Source organism: Onychostruthus taczanowskii, unplaced genomic scaffold, assembly GCF_017590055.1.
Source record: "Onychostruthus taczanowskii isolate IOZ18803 unplaced genomic scaffold, ASM1759005v1 scaffold1, whole genome shotgun sequence".
Lineage (NCBI taxonomy): Eukaryota > Metazoa > Chordata > Aves > Passeriformes > Passeridae > Onychostruthus > Onychostruthus taczanowskii.
In genome coordinates, this window is record NW_024496525.1 from 32,908,067 (window position 1) to 32,923,997 (window position 15,931).

General features: G+C 42.5%; 1 protein-coding gene across 4 annotated transcripts; it reads right to left on the reverse strand.

The window, feature by feature from the left end:
* Nucleotides 1–1,229: 1,229 nt before the first annotated feature.
* On the reverse strand, nt 1,230–15,629 carry LOC121331652 (SERTA domain-containing protein 2-like). Of its 4 annotated transcripts, none has more exons than XM_041396277.1 (4): nt 15,501–15,629; nt 13,649–13,747; nt 12,534–12,652; nt 1,230–4,804 (listed from the first exon to the last, which is right to left on the reverse strand). In XM_041396277.1, exon 4 carries the CDS (start codon nt 4,798–4,800, stop codon nt 3,949–3,951), a length of 852 nt encoding a protein of 283 aa, XP_041252211.1. In that variant the 5' UTR covers nt 4,801–4,804; nt 12,534–12,652; nt 13,649–13,747; nt 15,501–15,629; the 3' UTR covers nt 1,230–3,948. The 4 variants fall into 4 exon arrangements, with proteins under 4 accessions (XP_041252211.1, XP_041252219.1, XP_041252203.1 ...); XM_041396285.1 differs by lacking the exon at nt 15,501–15,629 and adding an exon at nt 14,898–15,395; XM_041396269.1 differs by lacking the exon at nt 13,649–13,747 and having other exon boundaries at nt 15,501–15,628.
* Between the last annotated feature and the right edge of the window lie 302 nt (nt 15,630–15,931).

A 15,931-nucleotide genomic window follows, 5' to 3' on the forward strand; every position in this document is an offset into this window, starting at 1 on the left:
CCGGGTTTGTGTGCAGCCCCTTCCAGACCTGTGCTTTACACGCTGTGGCCAGCAGGCTCCATGACAAAGGGAAGAGGAAATCTGTAAGCAGCAGCCAGTGCAGCCTCATCAGTGAAAGTTATGCCTCAATCTATACGATATGAACGTTTTTTCCCTTAAAATGGAGGGAACTTGGTGTAATTCTTAAAATGGCACATAAAGAGGTTCGTCTCTATTTAAACACTTAAAAATGAGGGGAAGTGGTGATTCTGCCTCAATTCAAACCTTAAAAGCTCATTGCAGGATCTCATTTTAGAGGTCTACAACAGGAAGAGGATGGAAAACTCTAAACCTGAAGCTGCTGGTTTGATTTTACACGCAGCCTTCCACTAGCCCAGAGAGGCAGGGCTTTGGTCCAGCCTGACAAGCACGCAGGTCTGAAGAGCCACCACTGTGTGTGTCAAGGACATTTGTATGTGACACTTGCTCTGAGGCACAGCAAGCCCTGAAGGGACACTGAGAGCTGGGAGCACCTCACAGGGCACTGGAGACCAGTGGACAGCTCAGTGCTAAAATCCTGTGTCACCTGCTCCCAACAGGAATCCCCACTGCTCCACCAGCTGGAAAAATGCCCTGTGGGCCACCGCTGCTTTGGTTGCAAAGGGGATGTGAGGGTGTAGTGCTTCTCAGTGAAAACTTAAGAGCCTTAAGTAACTTAAGCTACAGTTGAGGTATCAATAGCTGAAAAACCTATGGATTGTGGTAAATGAGTGTAACTTTATTAAAAGATTCCAAATTCCAAACGGGAGGAGGATGCGATGCTGTGTAAGACAACAACCACTAAGCAATGGAGGAGCAAACACCATGAAGATCCCCAGACCTTATCAATAGTCTGAATTATTACTGTTATAGGCATAACAGTCCAGGAATTTCAGCGTTCACAGTCCCTCTTTGGAGGCACCCAGCTCAAGCTGTGGTGCTTCCCTAAAGGAATCCATCCTTCGGGGTATGTGGAACCCTGTTACGGGGCCTGGCATGTGTAATTTCTGAACAGGTTTGTCAGGTGTTTATTATTTCTGGGGACAAAGGATGGGAGAGAGGGGGCATGTGGAGAAGGGAAAAAAGGTACAAATACCTAGGGAAAATGCTATGTCTTTGTGAGTGAAAGACCAAAGAAAAGGTGGCAGGGTGCCACAGATTTTTTTTATGCTTTGTTTTTAAAACACATACCAAAGGCTCCAAAATATAACTGTTTTAAATGCAAAACTGTGGCTTTTATTTCCAAACATACAATAAATAGGTCCACCACAACTAGCCTCTAACTTCATTTTACATGGAAGGATTTTAAAATTAACTTGTGCATATTTAAAAATTAAACTTCCCTTTGCACATAATTCCAAACATAACCGAACTGCATTACACACCAGGTCATGGTCTTGGCACTGTGACACAAGCAACCAATTAGAAACAGAGCTCTGTAGCCAGGACTTGTACAAAAATTGCATTTTGAATTGTTGATAAAAGATCTACCAACAATTAAATCTTTTGCTGCAGTATACAAAAAAACTTTAGTACATAAATGTTGAAAAGCAAGTTGTCTTCTCTTCTGTTTCTGTAGAGACTGCAAGGTAAGTGGATTTATTAAGTGTTCACTATTTGCTATATGATACAATTTTCTTACCAAAATATCTTTACTGCATAGTAACATTCCATATTTTCAAATGCAAAAAGAGATTAGATGCAGTCTTTTTATTTTATCCCTCATCACTGAATTTAAAGACATTTTTAACCGCATCTCTGTTTCATCACAGTGCAGAAGGCCCTTAATATTTCAAGGATTTGTTCAGTCATATTTTTAATACAAAAGTAGAGGCTGAGGAAAAGCCAGAGTAGTCTATACACAATGCACAATCTGTGTACATTCTGAAGCTGTACCTCTTCAAGAACTAGTTATACACTCTTCAAACAAATCCCTTTATCCAGCAATTCAAAATGCTTTAGATCAGAAGATTTATATTAGAATCAATACAACATATGCATATAAATACATTTACACCCTTCAGTTGCTAAACAACCCAGATGGCTGCGAGGATGTGACCCGAAATGGTTCTCCATTGGCCTGGGATACCAAAATTATGTCGGCAGCTAACTGTTAACCAAGAGAGTCACAGTAAAAAATGGAGATCTCTGCACAAGGTAGGTGTGCCACAGCATCAGTTAAGACTAGAAATACCAGGTGACACCCTGGCCCCTTCAACAGGGCCAGGATTTCAACTTCTGTGAGATGCAACACACAGGCAACATTTTTTCCCCTCTGCCGACACTCCGTTCATAAAAAGTCTCAGCAGAACAACAAAAACCCAAAAAATACAACAAACCAAAGCAAAGGTTTTACAACTGCAAGTTTCCAAGACAGGTGCTGCAGCTTTCAAGAACAAAGTTTTATAATTAAAAAAGAAGGGAAAAAAAAAAAAAAAACCAAAATCCAAACCGAAAAGCAATGTGCAAGTGCGAAACTCAGAAGACGACAGCAGGGATCGATCTAGACCTCGGTTCAGGCTGAAACAGAGAACCCAAACTGCCTGATGGAAAACCAGTTCTCACTGCAAATCTCACCTCCAGCTGAGCAGGGCTTTTGTGTATCTGCATAAAAACAGCCGTGCCCCACCCAGGACGGGCTGGGGCAGCAGCTCCGGGGCTCCAAAGCCCGGGTGGCCCCAGCCCTGGGAGGGACAGAGCCACCAGCACTGGCTCCCCACAGCCCCACGGGTGCTCCAGGGCTGTCACAGCACAGGGCGATGTGTTCTCAGTGTTCTCAGCTTGGCTTCTGAAAGGATGCAGAAATGTTGGCTGAGTATCCTCCAAAGGTGCTAGAGGTTTTAAGTTTGAAGCGTTTCTTCCCACAATGCCAGGTATAAAAATGTGTATCTCTTTAAATAATATTGCACATAAAAATCATCTTAAAATCTGTAGTGAAAGCAGGGTTGAAGGACAGTGTTTTCCAAAAGAGAATAAAAAGCTACCTGTACATAGTAAATTTTAATTTAAAGAACGCCAAGATTATTCAAAATCTAAGCACATAATACTGACAGAAAAATGTTAAATTGCACAATCTACATATAAATTAATTTGTAAATACTTAGAAGTTTTTAAACATTGAATACCCTTGATTTCACAAATCAGCTAGGTCACTGTCAAAGGATCAACTTAATGAGTTAGAAGTACTTTCCCCCAGAAAGAAACAGAAACAAAAAGATTTGCAGTCTCAGATGAAGCACTGGAAAGAGTTAAAGCATTTCAGCTCAGAGGTAGTGCTAAACACATCCAACTAGAAGTCCATTATATTTGAACTATGATGAAATAACATAGTAAAATGTAGAAAGACTATAAAATTTACAAAAATAAATAGTTCTGAATGCTTTAGAAAATGCAAGAGACTTTGTTGGTAAGTGTCTTGATCTGCTTTTCTGACCAAAAGAAAGCAAAGCGTGTCTCATTTTTAAAATATACCCATCTCTAAGAACGTGTCTGCAATCCACACAATCTAACTCTGCAACTTGACAGATGCCAGCTTGGCATAGACTCTGATATTAAAAATAAAGTGGAGGCTTTGTAAAAGATCACCTCATATGAAATTTGCTTTGCATGTAAATTCTTCTGTCAAATTAAAAATTGCACATAAAAAAGTTTATTGAAAGAGGCATGAGGGGTGATGAGGGTATGTGCCCATTGTTCCACATACACCCTGGAAGGAAAATGATGATTGCACAGTTCTGATAAATAATTTTTCTTTTTTAAAATCTGCCACTTTTTTGGTTTGCAAGTTTTGGAATTATTTAGAAAATTCTACTACGGACAAATTATTATTTAGTTTGCTTTTTAAAGAATTCTTTACAACTATTCCAGTGGCTTTTATCCTGAAACCAAATGCAAGTGGCAGTCTAAAAGTATCTTTGGGTAAAACAAGTATCAGGATCCAACGAGAATTTCCATGATGTGGTCCAACTCACTCAGATCTGTTCTGCATATCTGAATGTTGTTTGCTGAAGAAGAATTACAAGATGGGAAGGTTTTCAATGGTTCTTCTGTAGCAAGAGATGGTGATCTGGGTGGCATCAGGGGAGGGCAACAGAAGTCTGAATCATACATTGAAGTGTCAATATCTTCAAAAATGTCATCTATTGCCAAATCCTTCAAGTAACTGGTTGAATTTGAAATCTCAAAGGAACCAAACACACATTCAGCTCCCTTCAAATCCTGCCTGTCATCTTCTAGTTTCAGACCAGTATTATCTGGAAACTTTGGCTGGTCATCTGCAGTAGGAACCAGACAGGTAGGTGGGCTGATATCTTCCACAAAGTCCAAATCCTTCAGAATAGATGAAATAGCAGATGACATGTCGTCGTCTGAAACGATCAGCAGGCTGTTTTCAATCGGGTCCTCCACAGACCGCAGGTCACAGCAGTGGGACTCTTGCTGACCAACACCTGAAGGCAACTGAAGGGAAATGCCAGGTGACTCCATCCCTGTGTAGCTGTGAGACGCAGGAGCAATGCCAGGGTAGATATTCACTGGCTGCTGGCTGCTCTCCTGCCTCATCTCCTCCTGAATCTGCCGCACGGTGTTGGCGATGAGCACGGAGCGGTGCAGGTTGGGCTCCACCAGCATTTTGTACGTCTGTAACTTGGTGAGGCACATGTTGAGCACCAGCTGCCTCTTGAGCGGGTAGGGCAGACCTCGACTGGAATCAAAGGCACTCGTGAGACCAGCCATGCTCTCCTCATAGTCACTCAGCTTGCGCTTTAGGCCTCTCCCCAACATGAACCTGCAAGACAAAAATCCTGAATTAACCTCGGGCAGGCCCAACAGACAATTCTGAAAACCCTGCAGTGTACAATGTATTGGTTAGCTGAGACTTTTGATGTCACAGAACATCAAGAGATACAAAGAAAGCCTACAGAATAGTACTTCCATTCAAAAGATGCACTTTCCAGCTATACTGTTTCATGGCAACTATTTTTCTAAACAGAAAACATGGAAGAAATATACTAACGCTTTTTTAAAAAAGCTGCAGACTTCTAAATATATCTGACTGTCCACATGAAATAAAACAGGTGCTTGTATTAAGGATCAAACTACAGAATATTTCATAATTTCCATTTCAACATTCATTCTTGGGTACAGCAGGTGAGATTTCAAGCTAGTTTTCAACACCCATTTTGATCTCATTAAGACATTCTAATGTCTTGCTCAGTGTCTCTGACAACATGCATAGAGTTCTATGTAGGGCTGACTCTTCTCTTTTTTTCTTTGGTGACCCAAAATTGTTTTACAGCAAGACCAACAGCAGGGCCTCAGCATGGGATCCTTATATCTATTCCACATCTTGGTAGTTTGGTTAAATGTGGGAGGAAAACTGTCTGGGCCACTGAGCTCACAGAGAGACAATGGGTGCTCATGGCTGCTGGTTCACAACCTGCTACTGACTTCACACTAAGAACATCAGGCAAGAAGCTATCAAAAAGCGTTTTAAAAGCGACCAATTTTGGTAAAATTGTTGAGGAGAAAATATAATTTAGTTGCTTTCCTTCTGCTTTGTGTGCTCTTGCACTGAAATACAGCAGGTCTAGAACAACGTGGTACAAAAACCTGTACACACAGATCTAAAATATAAGTGATCCAAACAAATACCTGCTTGGGTACTTTACAATTACCATCCCAAGTCTTAAGAGTTTTTTTTTAGGGACAACAAGCCCTTTGCAATCACTCATATAAACACAGAAAAGGAGCGTGCTCTGCAGAGAAAACACTGGTAAAATCTTAATTACACACATCCTAAAGTGTCCATGAACACAGACACCTTGTTCCCAAACTATTAAGAAAAATTAAGCAATCATAAATTAGACACCAGTGGCAGATTAAGGGCAGATCCTTCACGCACAATGATCCAGACCCTGCATGCTGCTGAGGGCCTCCCAACTTCCTTTTCATGTGAGCACTGGATGCTGCCAGCAATAGCTCAGCTGATGGCTGCAGCTGCCAGCTGCTAGCCTGTTGCTAAACTTTTGGGGACAAGGAGAAGGCAGCAGGATACAGCCTCTTTTACTTTCAGGATTTCTCCAGATTTGCCGGGCTCCATGGCTATGTCCATCTGCCCAGACAAGGCTGTTGGAGAACTCAGCTACTCTGGAGGAACAGAAAGCAAGCAAGCGGTGCATCCTCCTCAGCAAGACACAGGAGAGAAAACAGACAGCTGCTACAGGACTGGAGGTGTCAGCCTTCTCAACAGCAGACACTTTTTGGTTTTTTTAAGGACATATCTGGATGAAATTCAAGTTGTCCTAGGACTGCATTTTTACTTAGTCTGGTCTATCTTCAGTTCATTAACACAGTCACTCTTGAAACAGCAACAAACTTTAATTACTTGTAATCTTACCACTTCTGCAACTTTTTAACTTTGGAACTCTGTTTTTCGCCAAAATTTCTGCTGAAGTGCCACAGCAGGAGCTGAATCTCTTTAAAAACCAGAAGGTGTCTGAAGTGGTGTGCCTGTTCACCTGGGTCATCATCCCACACTGATCATGTATCACTCTCCCACTCCAGCACCCCATTAAGAGCAAACAGACCCAGCCAGCACCGAGCACTCCATTACAACAAAATCAGAACAAATATGGATACAAAGTTCAGGAACAAAATATAAAAGTATTCCGGGAAGACAGTGTGTGTGTGTGTGTGTGTGTGTGTGTGAAGGATCCTCACCAGCACCGAGCACTCCATTACAACAAAATCAGAACAAATATGGATACAAAGTTCAGGACCAAAATATAAAAGTATTCCGGGAAGACTGTGTGTGTGTGTGTGTGTGAAGGAACCTCAAACTACTGACAATACTGTCAGTAACTCCTAATTTTTGACACAATCTATGGAAAAAAATCACATTTACGTGGGACAAGTAGATTACAGCTAAATATACCAACTCTCATAGTGAAAACAATTTATGCAAATCAAACTCACAATAAAATTGTGAACTCGCCATTTCAAGTAGTATTTAAATGCTGTGTATTACCTCAAGCATTACCTCACAGCATCACTGTAAGAAAAAAAATTATGCAAACAGCTGTTTCTTCACTAAGCACCATCATTCCCATACACTGCACACTAGTGGGGTTTCTTTGTTTTTCTCTCAACTAATTGAGCAGACCAAAATTTACACCCATAAGGGAATGAAGATATGACCACACAGGAAACAGCAATTCTGACATATCACACATTCAGAATGCTTGGTTTTGATAATTTACTGCTTTTAGTATTTTTTAAAATACACATTTATACTTTGTTAGACACACAGGACATACTATTCTTATCTTTTTGAATTATAAAAATGTTGATTCCTAATATCTCAAAAATGCGCTAGTATTTAAATTCTGTAAGCAAGCTAAAAGAGCAAGCAGACTATGATATGCAAGGATGTGTAATTTCACAGAAACAACTTAATATGACAAGTTTTACTTTTTAATTCGAATGGCAGTCTTGTTAGACTAAATACTTCATGCTCATATAGGCAGACACCCCTCTTTTCATTCCTCAAATTTCCTTCATAAAATTGGTCCCAGAGCAATTTAGAAGTATGTAACAAAGCTTGAGCATGACAGCACTTGACTATGAAAATGAAGTGCAATAAACACTATTTGCTCCAACTTCAAAATGTTTTTACTTAACATACTCCCTACTCCCAAGATGTGTTTTTAAAATAAACAAACATAGTACTACCTTACATTTTAGAAATTCTGTCTAACATTGATTTATTTCCTAACAGGAGGGATCCCCTACTCTCCCCTCCAGGAACTAGATGACTTCAGAGGTTACACAGAAATGTGTAAAAGGCTAATAAAAACCAGAGTACCATTGGTACAGTGGATTTAAAAATGACTAGTGTCATGGTTGCTACAGGAGACATTAAATTTCAGTTCTTGTCAAACACACTCAGCTGCTGACCTACAAAAGACACAAAGCCCCTTTGTTAGCAGCTAATCTACATTTTATCAGGCCTTTTGCTTTACTTTCTAACACCAGAATTTCTGATGGGATCAGATCCTTAACACTCTACTGTGTATTTTCTAAGTAGCTTGTTCTTCGCAGGGCTGGGTATTGACACCTCATCCCAAACCCAAAATTCACAGTCAGATGCTCTCTTTCACAGCACTACTTTGCAGCAGAAGATGCTGATGGCATTATTTAATTATGCAATGCTTATTCCACTTCAGTTTTTGGTAGCAAGGCAAACAAGCAGCCGTGCACACACAAACCCCCAGCTGCCTGCTCAGACCAGGAGCAGTGTCTGCCCTTCCATCGGCTGACACCAGGGCACAGCCAGCTCAGAGCAGCACAATCTGGGCACACTAAAGCAGTCTCCAGAAACTGCACTCTCCTTACTCCAGCCTAATTCCAGGAACCTACTCACATCTCAAAAAACTGGGTCAACTAACAGGATTTTGGGATGTGCCAATCTGATAACTCTGTAATTTGCAAGTAAATAAACTGAATAAAAATTAAAAGTTTATGCCAACTTCAAAGTGAGGTCTTCACATAGCTGTTCAATTATAAAAGCAACAAGCTCTAAGTCACCCTTTTCTTGAAGTTCCACAACAAAAATTTTTTTTCTGTTCAGATCTATTTTAAAATCTTTTGTCATGAAAAAAACAGGAACAATGAGGAGCAACACATCTCAACATTTTTCCTGGCATCTTCTCATTCTCTCTCATTATAGTAATGCAAACTGAGTCACAGGCTGTTCATGGCAGAATGCTTTTTAAGTGAAAATAATTTTTCAGATATAGAGAAAAGGAAGCAAAGTGAACTCAGTATTTGGAGTGCCAGACTCTCTATTCACATCACTGAACTACAATGGAGTCTACAGAGAATTTCTGCCCTGACTGCATGTTCCTCAGTCCCTTCCAGTCCTCCATGGAGGACATTTCATTGCAACTCCTCCCTGCTAAGATGGGAAGAAGCATCCAGGCACTGTAATCCTACACCATACCAGGGTTTGAAAAAACTTGGGAGGGAAGAAGCACGTCCCTGGCTGGCAAATCCACACAATACCAAACAAACAGGCCTGGTCAGGGTGCAGCTACTCAGAAGAAACATTCCAGGCTACCAAGAAAAATCCACATTGCGACGTGTTGTGGACAATACAGGGCCCGTGCCACCATTTCAGCTCCATCTGTCACACGGTCTGACAGTGCAGCTGCCACTGACACATGGCTGGGAAGTACAGCTGGGAACACTCTCAAGGAATAAAGCAACATGTGAAAACCCTCAATTACTTCTATCTGGGCAAACTGCTACTTAAAAACTTTTTTGGAATATAAGCAAGAACTAAAGAGAAAAGTTAAACAATGTTTAGCACTCAGGACATCACAGAACTTTAATTTTTAGTAGAGAAGAGCTTATTATAAAATAATGAGTGTATGAAACATGACTGCCATGCTTAGTATTGTCTGAACACAAACTTCTCATGCATAAAAATGAGCACTGTATTAAACTACACAACAGTTTTTTATTTATTTACCACTAAATATGTTTAAATAGTAAGATCATCAATAAAGTACCTGGCCTTCACTATCCAGGTAGAAGATAAAGGTAAAGATAACTGAATTCATAGTGGCACCTTTTGGCTTTTCTTTTTAGAGTATTATTAAATTCAAACTTGGTTGATCCTACAGCCACACAGCTGTATTTTTCAGCCCAAGACTGTCTCAAAGTGAAATACTACTTTTTCTTACAGGACAAAAATACCAGCTTTGCAGGTGTGTAAGCACCTCATGAATGATGAAAGCTGCCTGTCCAGTTTGCAGTAATGCAACTTATGTATTAAAATCAAAATTAAGAGACTCCTTGCTCTTGTAATTTGGGCAATTCCCTTTCAAAGTCTCCTTTGCCTTGTAACTGTAGAAACCATGTAGGAGTAAAGACAGACAGACTCTCTGGGCTGTAGACTTGGGTTAGTGACTGACCAAGGCTGGCTGATAACCTGGGGCTCTGCTCTCCCCTTTCTTCATGGACACATCTCACAAGCACCCATCCATCTGCAGGAAGTGCAAAGGAAGACAAACACCCCAACAGTTACAGCTGTTCCCCAGATTTATTTGATGTATGCTGTACACTATTTTTAATGATAATCTTTCCCCTACCTGACACACATTTTTAGGCAACACAGCTTCACAAGCAGTTTAAATTAAGTGCTAGACTGGCTATTGGCTTGTATTTAATGTAGAAGAAAGTACACAAGGAAGTGGAAAGGCTGAAGGTGCAGTTAACAGACACAGCACAAATCCCTTCCTCCCATCCAGGCTTAGTGCTGATCACTTGGACTGCCTTACATAACAGTGTAAGCTGTCAGAGCACACAGAACATCTCTGATCTGGGGTCCCCATCAGGTGCTGGAGATCCCCACACTACATCTTACCTGCTACCCTGAGCAAGTGAGGGAAGGACTAAATGCCTTAGGAAACACCAAATGAAAAAAGCTTAGACCTGAAGATACTTCCAAATACACAGAAGTGTGTTTAAGTGCATTGCCTCCCCACCCCCCTCAGCCCTGCCCCAGTTCAGCCAAGATGAGTAACTGCTGGAGAAGGCACAAGTGACTAAAAGTGTGCACACAGGGAGGAGTGCAGTCCTACCAGCTTACTCCCATACCTAAACTCCTATGCAATAACTTCTTCACAGGAGTCAGAAATAACCAGAAAATGGCTGCTCAAAGAAAGACGACTTAATGTCAACTTTTTTGGTCAGCAAATCCTGACCTATAACACGCCCACTGTCTGGTACAAAGCAACTGGAACACAGAACCAAGATATGTTCAGACTGTTCAGACTCAAGAAACTCCAACAAAAACAACAAACAAACACACACACAACTCTGCAAACAAAACAGAAAAAAACCCCACACCTAAGGATTTCCCCACATTTTGAAAGTAAGACTAGCCTGAATAGCATTCATTAGGTACAGAAAAGGAATGAGAGGAAGACTGAGTTTACTACAGAATTATTCTGGGATTAATGAAGCTCCCACTGTCATTCACTATGTGTGGAAGTAGAAAATAAACCTGTATCATACACAAATATTTTAGGAGTTGAAATTATGTTTAGGAAGCACTTGGAAATAAGTTTTACTTTTAAATAAAGGTTAGTTTGAAACCCCCCACAACAACCTGTTTATGTTATGTCTACTGGGATCTGGAAAATTCCTGCACTTAAGGACATCTTTAGAAGCTCCTTACTACCATTTCATTTCACAAAGCACTGATAAGAGCTTTGCTTTACAAACTGTGGCAGCTGAGTTTCAGACCATGGCATTTCACTCTGGAGAAGGAACTCCTCTGTTAGGATCTGTACCTTCCACAGCTAAAACAAGTGGGTTCCAGTGCTCAGTAGAGAAAAACTTCCATGCTTAAATAACCCCAAACTCAGCCACTATCACTCTTGTCTGTCACTTCTGTATCTTGTTCCACATTTATTAATAAATCTCATGTGTATATTTTCCATGGGAGTGTGTTTAGCAAGGTTTTTCAGGGATTCTGGGTGGATTATTTTTTTTTAGTGGAAGAAGGGCCTGGAATCACTTAAACTAAGAACCAACACTAGTTGGCAAAAGCTAATACATGATCAAGAGTTACTAAACCTAGAAACTCCCATAGTAAAACCAAACTATAATTAAATGAGAAAATAAGACTCATAAAGGAAACAACAAGAACCAAACCACCATGGTTCCACCAAAGCATCTCACTGGAGAGACAAAGGATCATTAGAGCTGCAAATGCAATGACAGACCTCTTCAAGCTTGTTCTAGTCAACTGCACAGCTCTCAATCCCACATTTGCTTCAAACAGAGATACTAGATGCATTCCCCAACACAGCACTGACACACATTTTAGGGCTACAGTGATCTAAAAGAGCTGCTAATAAAGGAAGTTACAGCTTATTAAATATTAAAAATTGGCATGCCATACTTTAACAGAAAAACTGGACCATTAATAGCAAAAGCAAACAAGAAAAAAAGCTCTTTTCCTGATAGAGGAAAACTCTGCATTTTTTATTTCAGTAACCAAATCAGAAATCATTGAATTTTCTTTCTCTTGTAGTACACAACTTTACTTCAGTATCCAAAGTGCCACCTTCTCACAAGACAAAACTACAATACTCAATTTTAGCAGCTGAACAGTGGATCTTACCATAAGACTGATATCTTAGTTAAGCAATTTCCAATAAGAATGTGATCTTAAAGTAATATGCTTTATTGCATTATAATAATTCCCCCTTATCAAGGAAAAAATAGTAAAGGAAATTCAGAGCACTCAAACCAAAGTTTTTACCTCACTTTATATTATAAATATGATATAAATTATGTTTATAATATAAATAATATTATCCCCTTTTTAAAAGATTTATTTCAATTTACCATTCTAATCCACATATAACATCTGTAGTCCATTATCAGAATATGTCCTATGCATGTAAGATACAATTTCACAAAAACAAATAAGTAGTTACCCTTAGAAAACAGAAAGGAGTCCAGGCAGGAAGATTCTGGATTTTGCATAAAGCGTGGTCATCCAAGAGTCTTGAACTATCCCAGAGGCCAAGCCATCCACCGAGGTAGGATGATGCGACTTAAGAGGAAAAACAAAACAAAATCATTTAATTACTATGTGATGGTTTTTATATTTTTTTAACCAGAAGCATCAAGCAGACAATTCAATACAACTTTTTAAATTATTTGCGGTAAATTCTATTAAAGCAGAAAAATGTGGGTTAAGCCCCCTAAAATTCATGAATACACTGAGATAAGAGGACCTAACAGTTTTACCTGTGAACACATAAAATGTGGAAATTATCTTTTGTAAATGGGTACTGCAAAATGCTGATCCTCTAAGCATTAGGATGCTTTAGGATAAGGACATGCACTGCTACTTTCTCAGGTTATTGAACACCAATTTACAATTGCAATCATCTCCAAAATTACATAATCAGGAGAAAGAATACCATGCATTGTGAAGAACTACACTTCAGAATTATCCCCTAATGCTTACAGGCTGCAAAAGCAGTTAGATTTTTATTTAATTCCACAACTTTCCTCTTTTTCAGCATACACACAACCAGCATGAGAAGAGAGTTGACAAGGTATGCTATGATTGTGTCTAATGTTCAGTGTGGCACCATTTCCATCAAACCCCTGGTATAACAGCATCTGCAGTATGGCTAGAGACCACATGGATTAAATCATAGATTAGCTCAAGGCATTGCTAACTGGGAAGTGTGAAAAGGCTGAAGCGACAGTAAACTACGGGCTAGGCTAGGAAATGTGGAGGGAATCGCACGATCCATGCTCTTGAGGTCTCACCTCCACCTGGATAACCAAACAGTTACGAATTCCAAGGATTAAAGCCCTCGCAGGGGCTAACAGCCTGCAGCCAGGATGGGATGTGACATGCCTGTTTGTGCACATCACACACACAGACACCTGAGCCAGCTACGGCCTCACAAATGCACCGCAGGAGCAAGGATCAGTACTGGCTGCACAAACACAGCCCTTCGTCATCAAAAACCAGGGGTTCATACATTATTGCACAAATCTTAAAATAATACATAGTGAAAGGCAGTCTTACATTCAGACAGACGGGCAAGTAAACGCCTACAGTTCATCTTACATAGCAACTCATAGCCTGATGCTACCAAAGGGCTCCTCCGCTTACAGAACCTCGGAACTGTAAAAATGCAGTAAAACAGCAGTAAAACGCCCGTGACCTCAGCAAGCCAAATCTAACCCACAGCAACAAACACATTAACATCTCCCTCCTCCTCCTAGAAGCTGATTTCTTTCCCAGTATGACGATATCCATGCTATCTGTAAATAATTAGGGAGAAAAAAAAAAGCCCCAAATAAAGAGACAAATGAAGATTCATAACCTATTTGCTCTGAAACAGCAGGACTTCAGGTGGTCACTATTGAGGTTCATTAAAGTGTACTTGTTAGGTCACAGGGAGAGGTGTGCAGTCACTGCATTTTCTATACACTGAATATAAAAACACATGTTTTAGAGTTTTAGGATTCTTTAATGCTAAAACAACTTCACAAAGCTAACAAGCATAGTTAAATGATGAAAAGTTTTAGATTTCAGCACCTTAGCTAAAAATCCCCAAACCCAACACAATTAGAAGCACTGGATAAAAAAACAGTACTGTTACTTGTGTTTTAGAAGTCCAATATTTTGATAGAAGGAGATGAAGTCAAGAAGTTTTCAAATTTAATTTCTTTATTAGATACTTCAAAGGATTCCTGCAGAAGTAACTGTGGAGGTTTTGACTTTTGCCCTGTATGATTTCTGGGCACACTGGGTTAAGTGTCAGGAAGAAGTACAAAAGTAAGATTGTTAGGTGTAATTTTTACAATCTGTTAGGGGAAAAAAAACAACAACTATAGAAGACACAGTAGCTGTAAATCACTATGAATTCTATCTCTAGTGGATTATTTGCTGTCTTCCCTTCCCAAGACATGTTTAGGGGTCACGCTAGAATTCTGAGATTACAGCATCATTTCAATGTTAATGGTATTTCCCACATCGCAGTTAACTGCCTGAACTACGGAATTTCAGCCACATCAAAAATAAAGTGGAAAACTACTGCATAAAGGTTCCTACCTATGCTTTTAGAAACGAGCATTCCAACACAGTCTGAAAAATTCCAGGCCTAACTGGGGCAGAAATTATTAACTGCACCTATTTGCGAGCTTAATCTGCAATATGCATAGAGCCCAATCTGACGCTCCTCCAGCCCATCCACCTGCTCGCAGCCCACACTAACACACGTTTACCAAGCCAAGCAAACCCCGCTGTTAAAAATGTAACTGCAGCTTACACATAAGTCGCAACCACCGAGCGGCAGCGATCAGGAGCGCCAGGATGGAGCCGCTGGGATCCAGGGAAAGCCCTTTCCTGCCGCCCTCCCGCAGCCGCTCCCGCGGCTCCTGCCACCATTTGGCCTTTGTGGAAGGAGCGTCGGTGCTTCCTGCGGGCGTCCCGCCCCCCCCGCGGCCGTGGGCAGCGGTAACCAGAGACAACCTTGGGCTTCCCGAGCTGCGAAAAGTTACACTCCTCCCCCTTCCTCCGCCCGGCTCGCTCAGACCCCGGCCGGGCTAATTATAACTGCGCGAACAACTTCCACCGCCGGCCGCGCTCCGGGCGCTCCCCCCGCGCCCAGCCCGGCTCCCCGGGGCCGCCGTGCCCCCGGCCCCAGCCCGGCTCCGCCGTCTCTCCGCACCGCGCCGCCCCGGGCCCGCCGTCCGCTCCACCTGTCCCCGCTGTCCCCTCCTCTCCCACCGCACCGCCGGCTGCCTCTCCACCCCTCACCGGCAGGGCCCCCGCCTCGGCCTCCCGCCGTCCCCCCGCGACCGCCGCTACCCTCCCCCTGCCCCCGCTGCCAGCCCCGCGCCCTCCCGCCGCCTCCCGACCGGCGCCCCACCTGGGAGCAGAGGAATCCCCGTTCCTTCGCAGCCGGCCGCGCTCCCTCCCTTCGGCGGGGCTGGGACTCGGGCCGGGAGGAGGCGGAGGCAGCGCCACCCCCGCCGGGCCCCGGCAGCCTCCGCTCCGCCCTTCCCTCCGCCCGCGGCTCCCGCGGGGGGGCGCTGCGTGCGCCGCGCGCGCCAGCTGCCCGCCCTCCCATTGGCCGGCGGCCCTTTCAACCTGCCCGGCAACCATTTTCTGACTGGCCGGTGAGCCTAGGGGGCGGGGCTACGGCTGGTCCCGCGGCGCCGCCCAATGAGCGAGCCGCGAGAGCTGGGGGGCGGGGCCGCGCTCCGGGCTCGCCCAATGGGGACGCGGGCGCCGCCGAGTCCCGCGTTCCCCGGCGCGGCGCTCCGGGGGCGGCCCCGCCCGCGCTGCCGGGGATGGCGG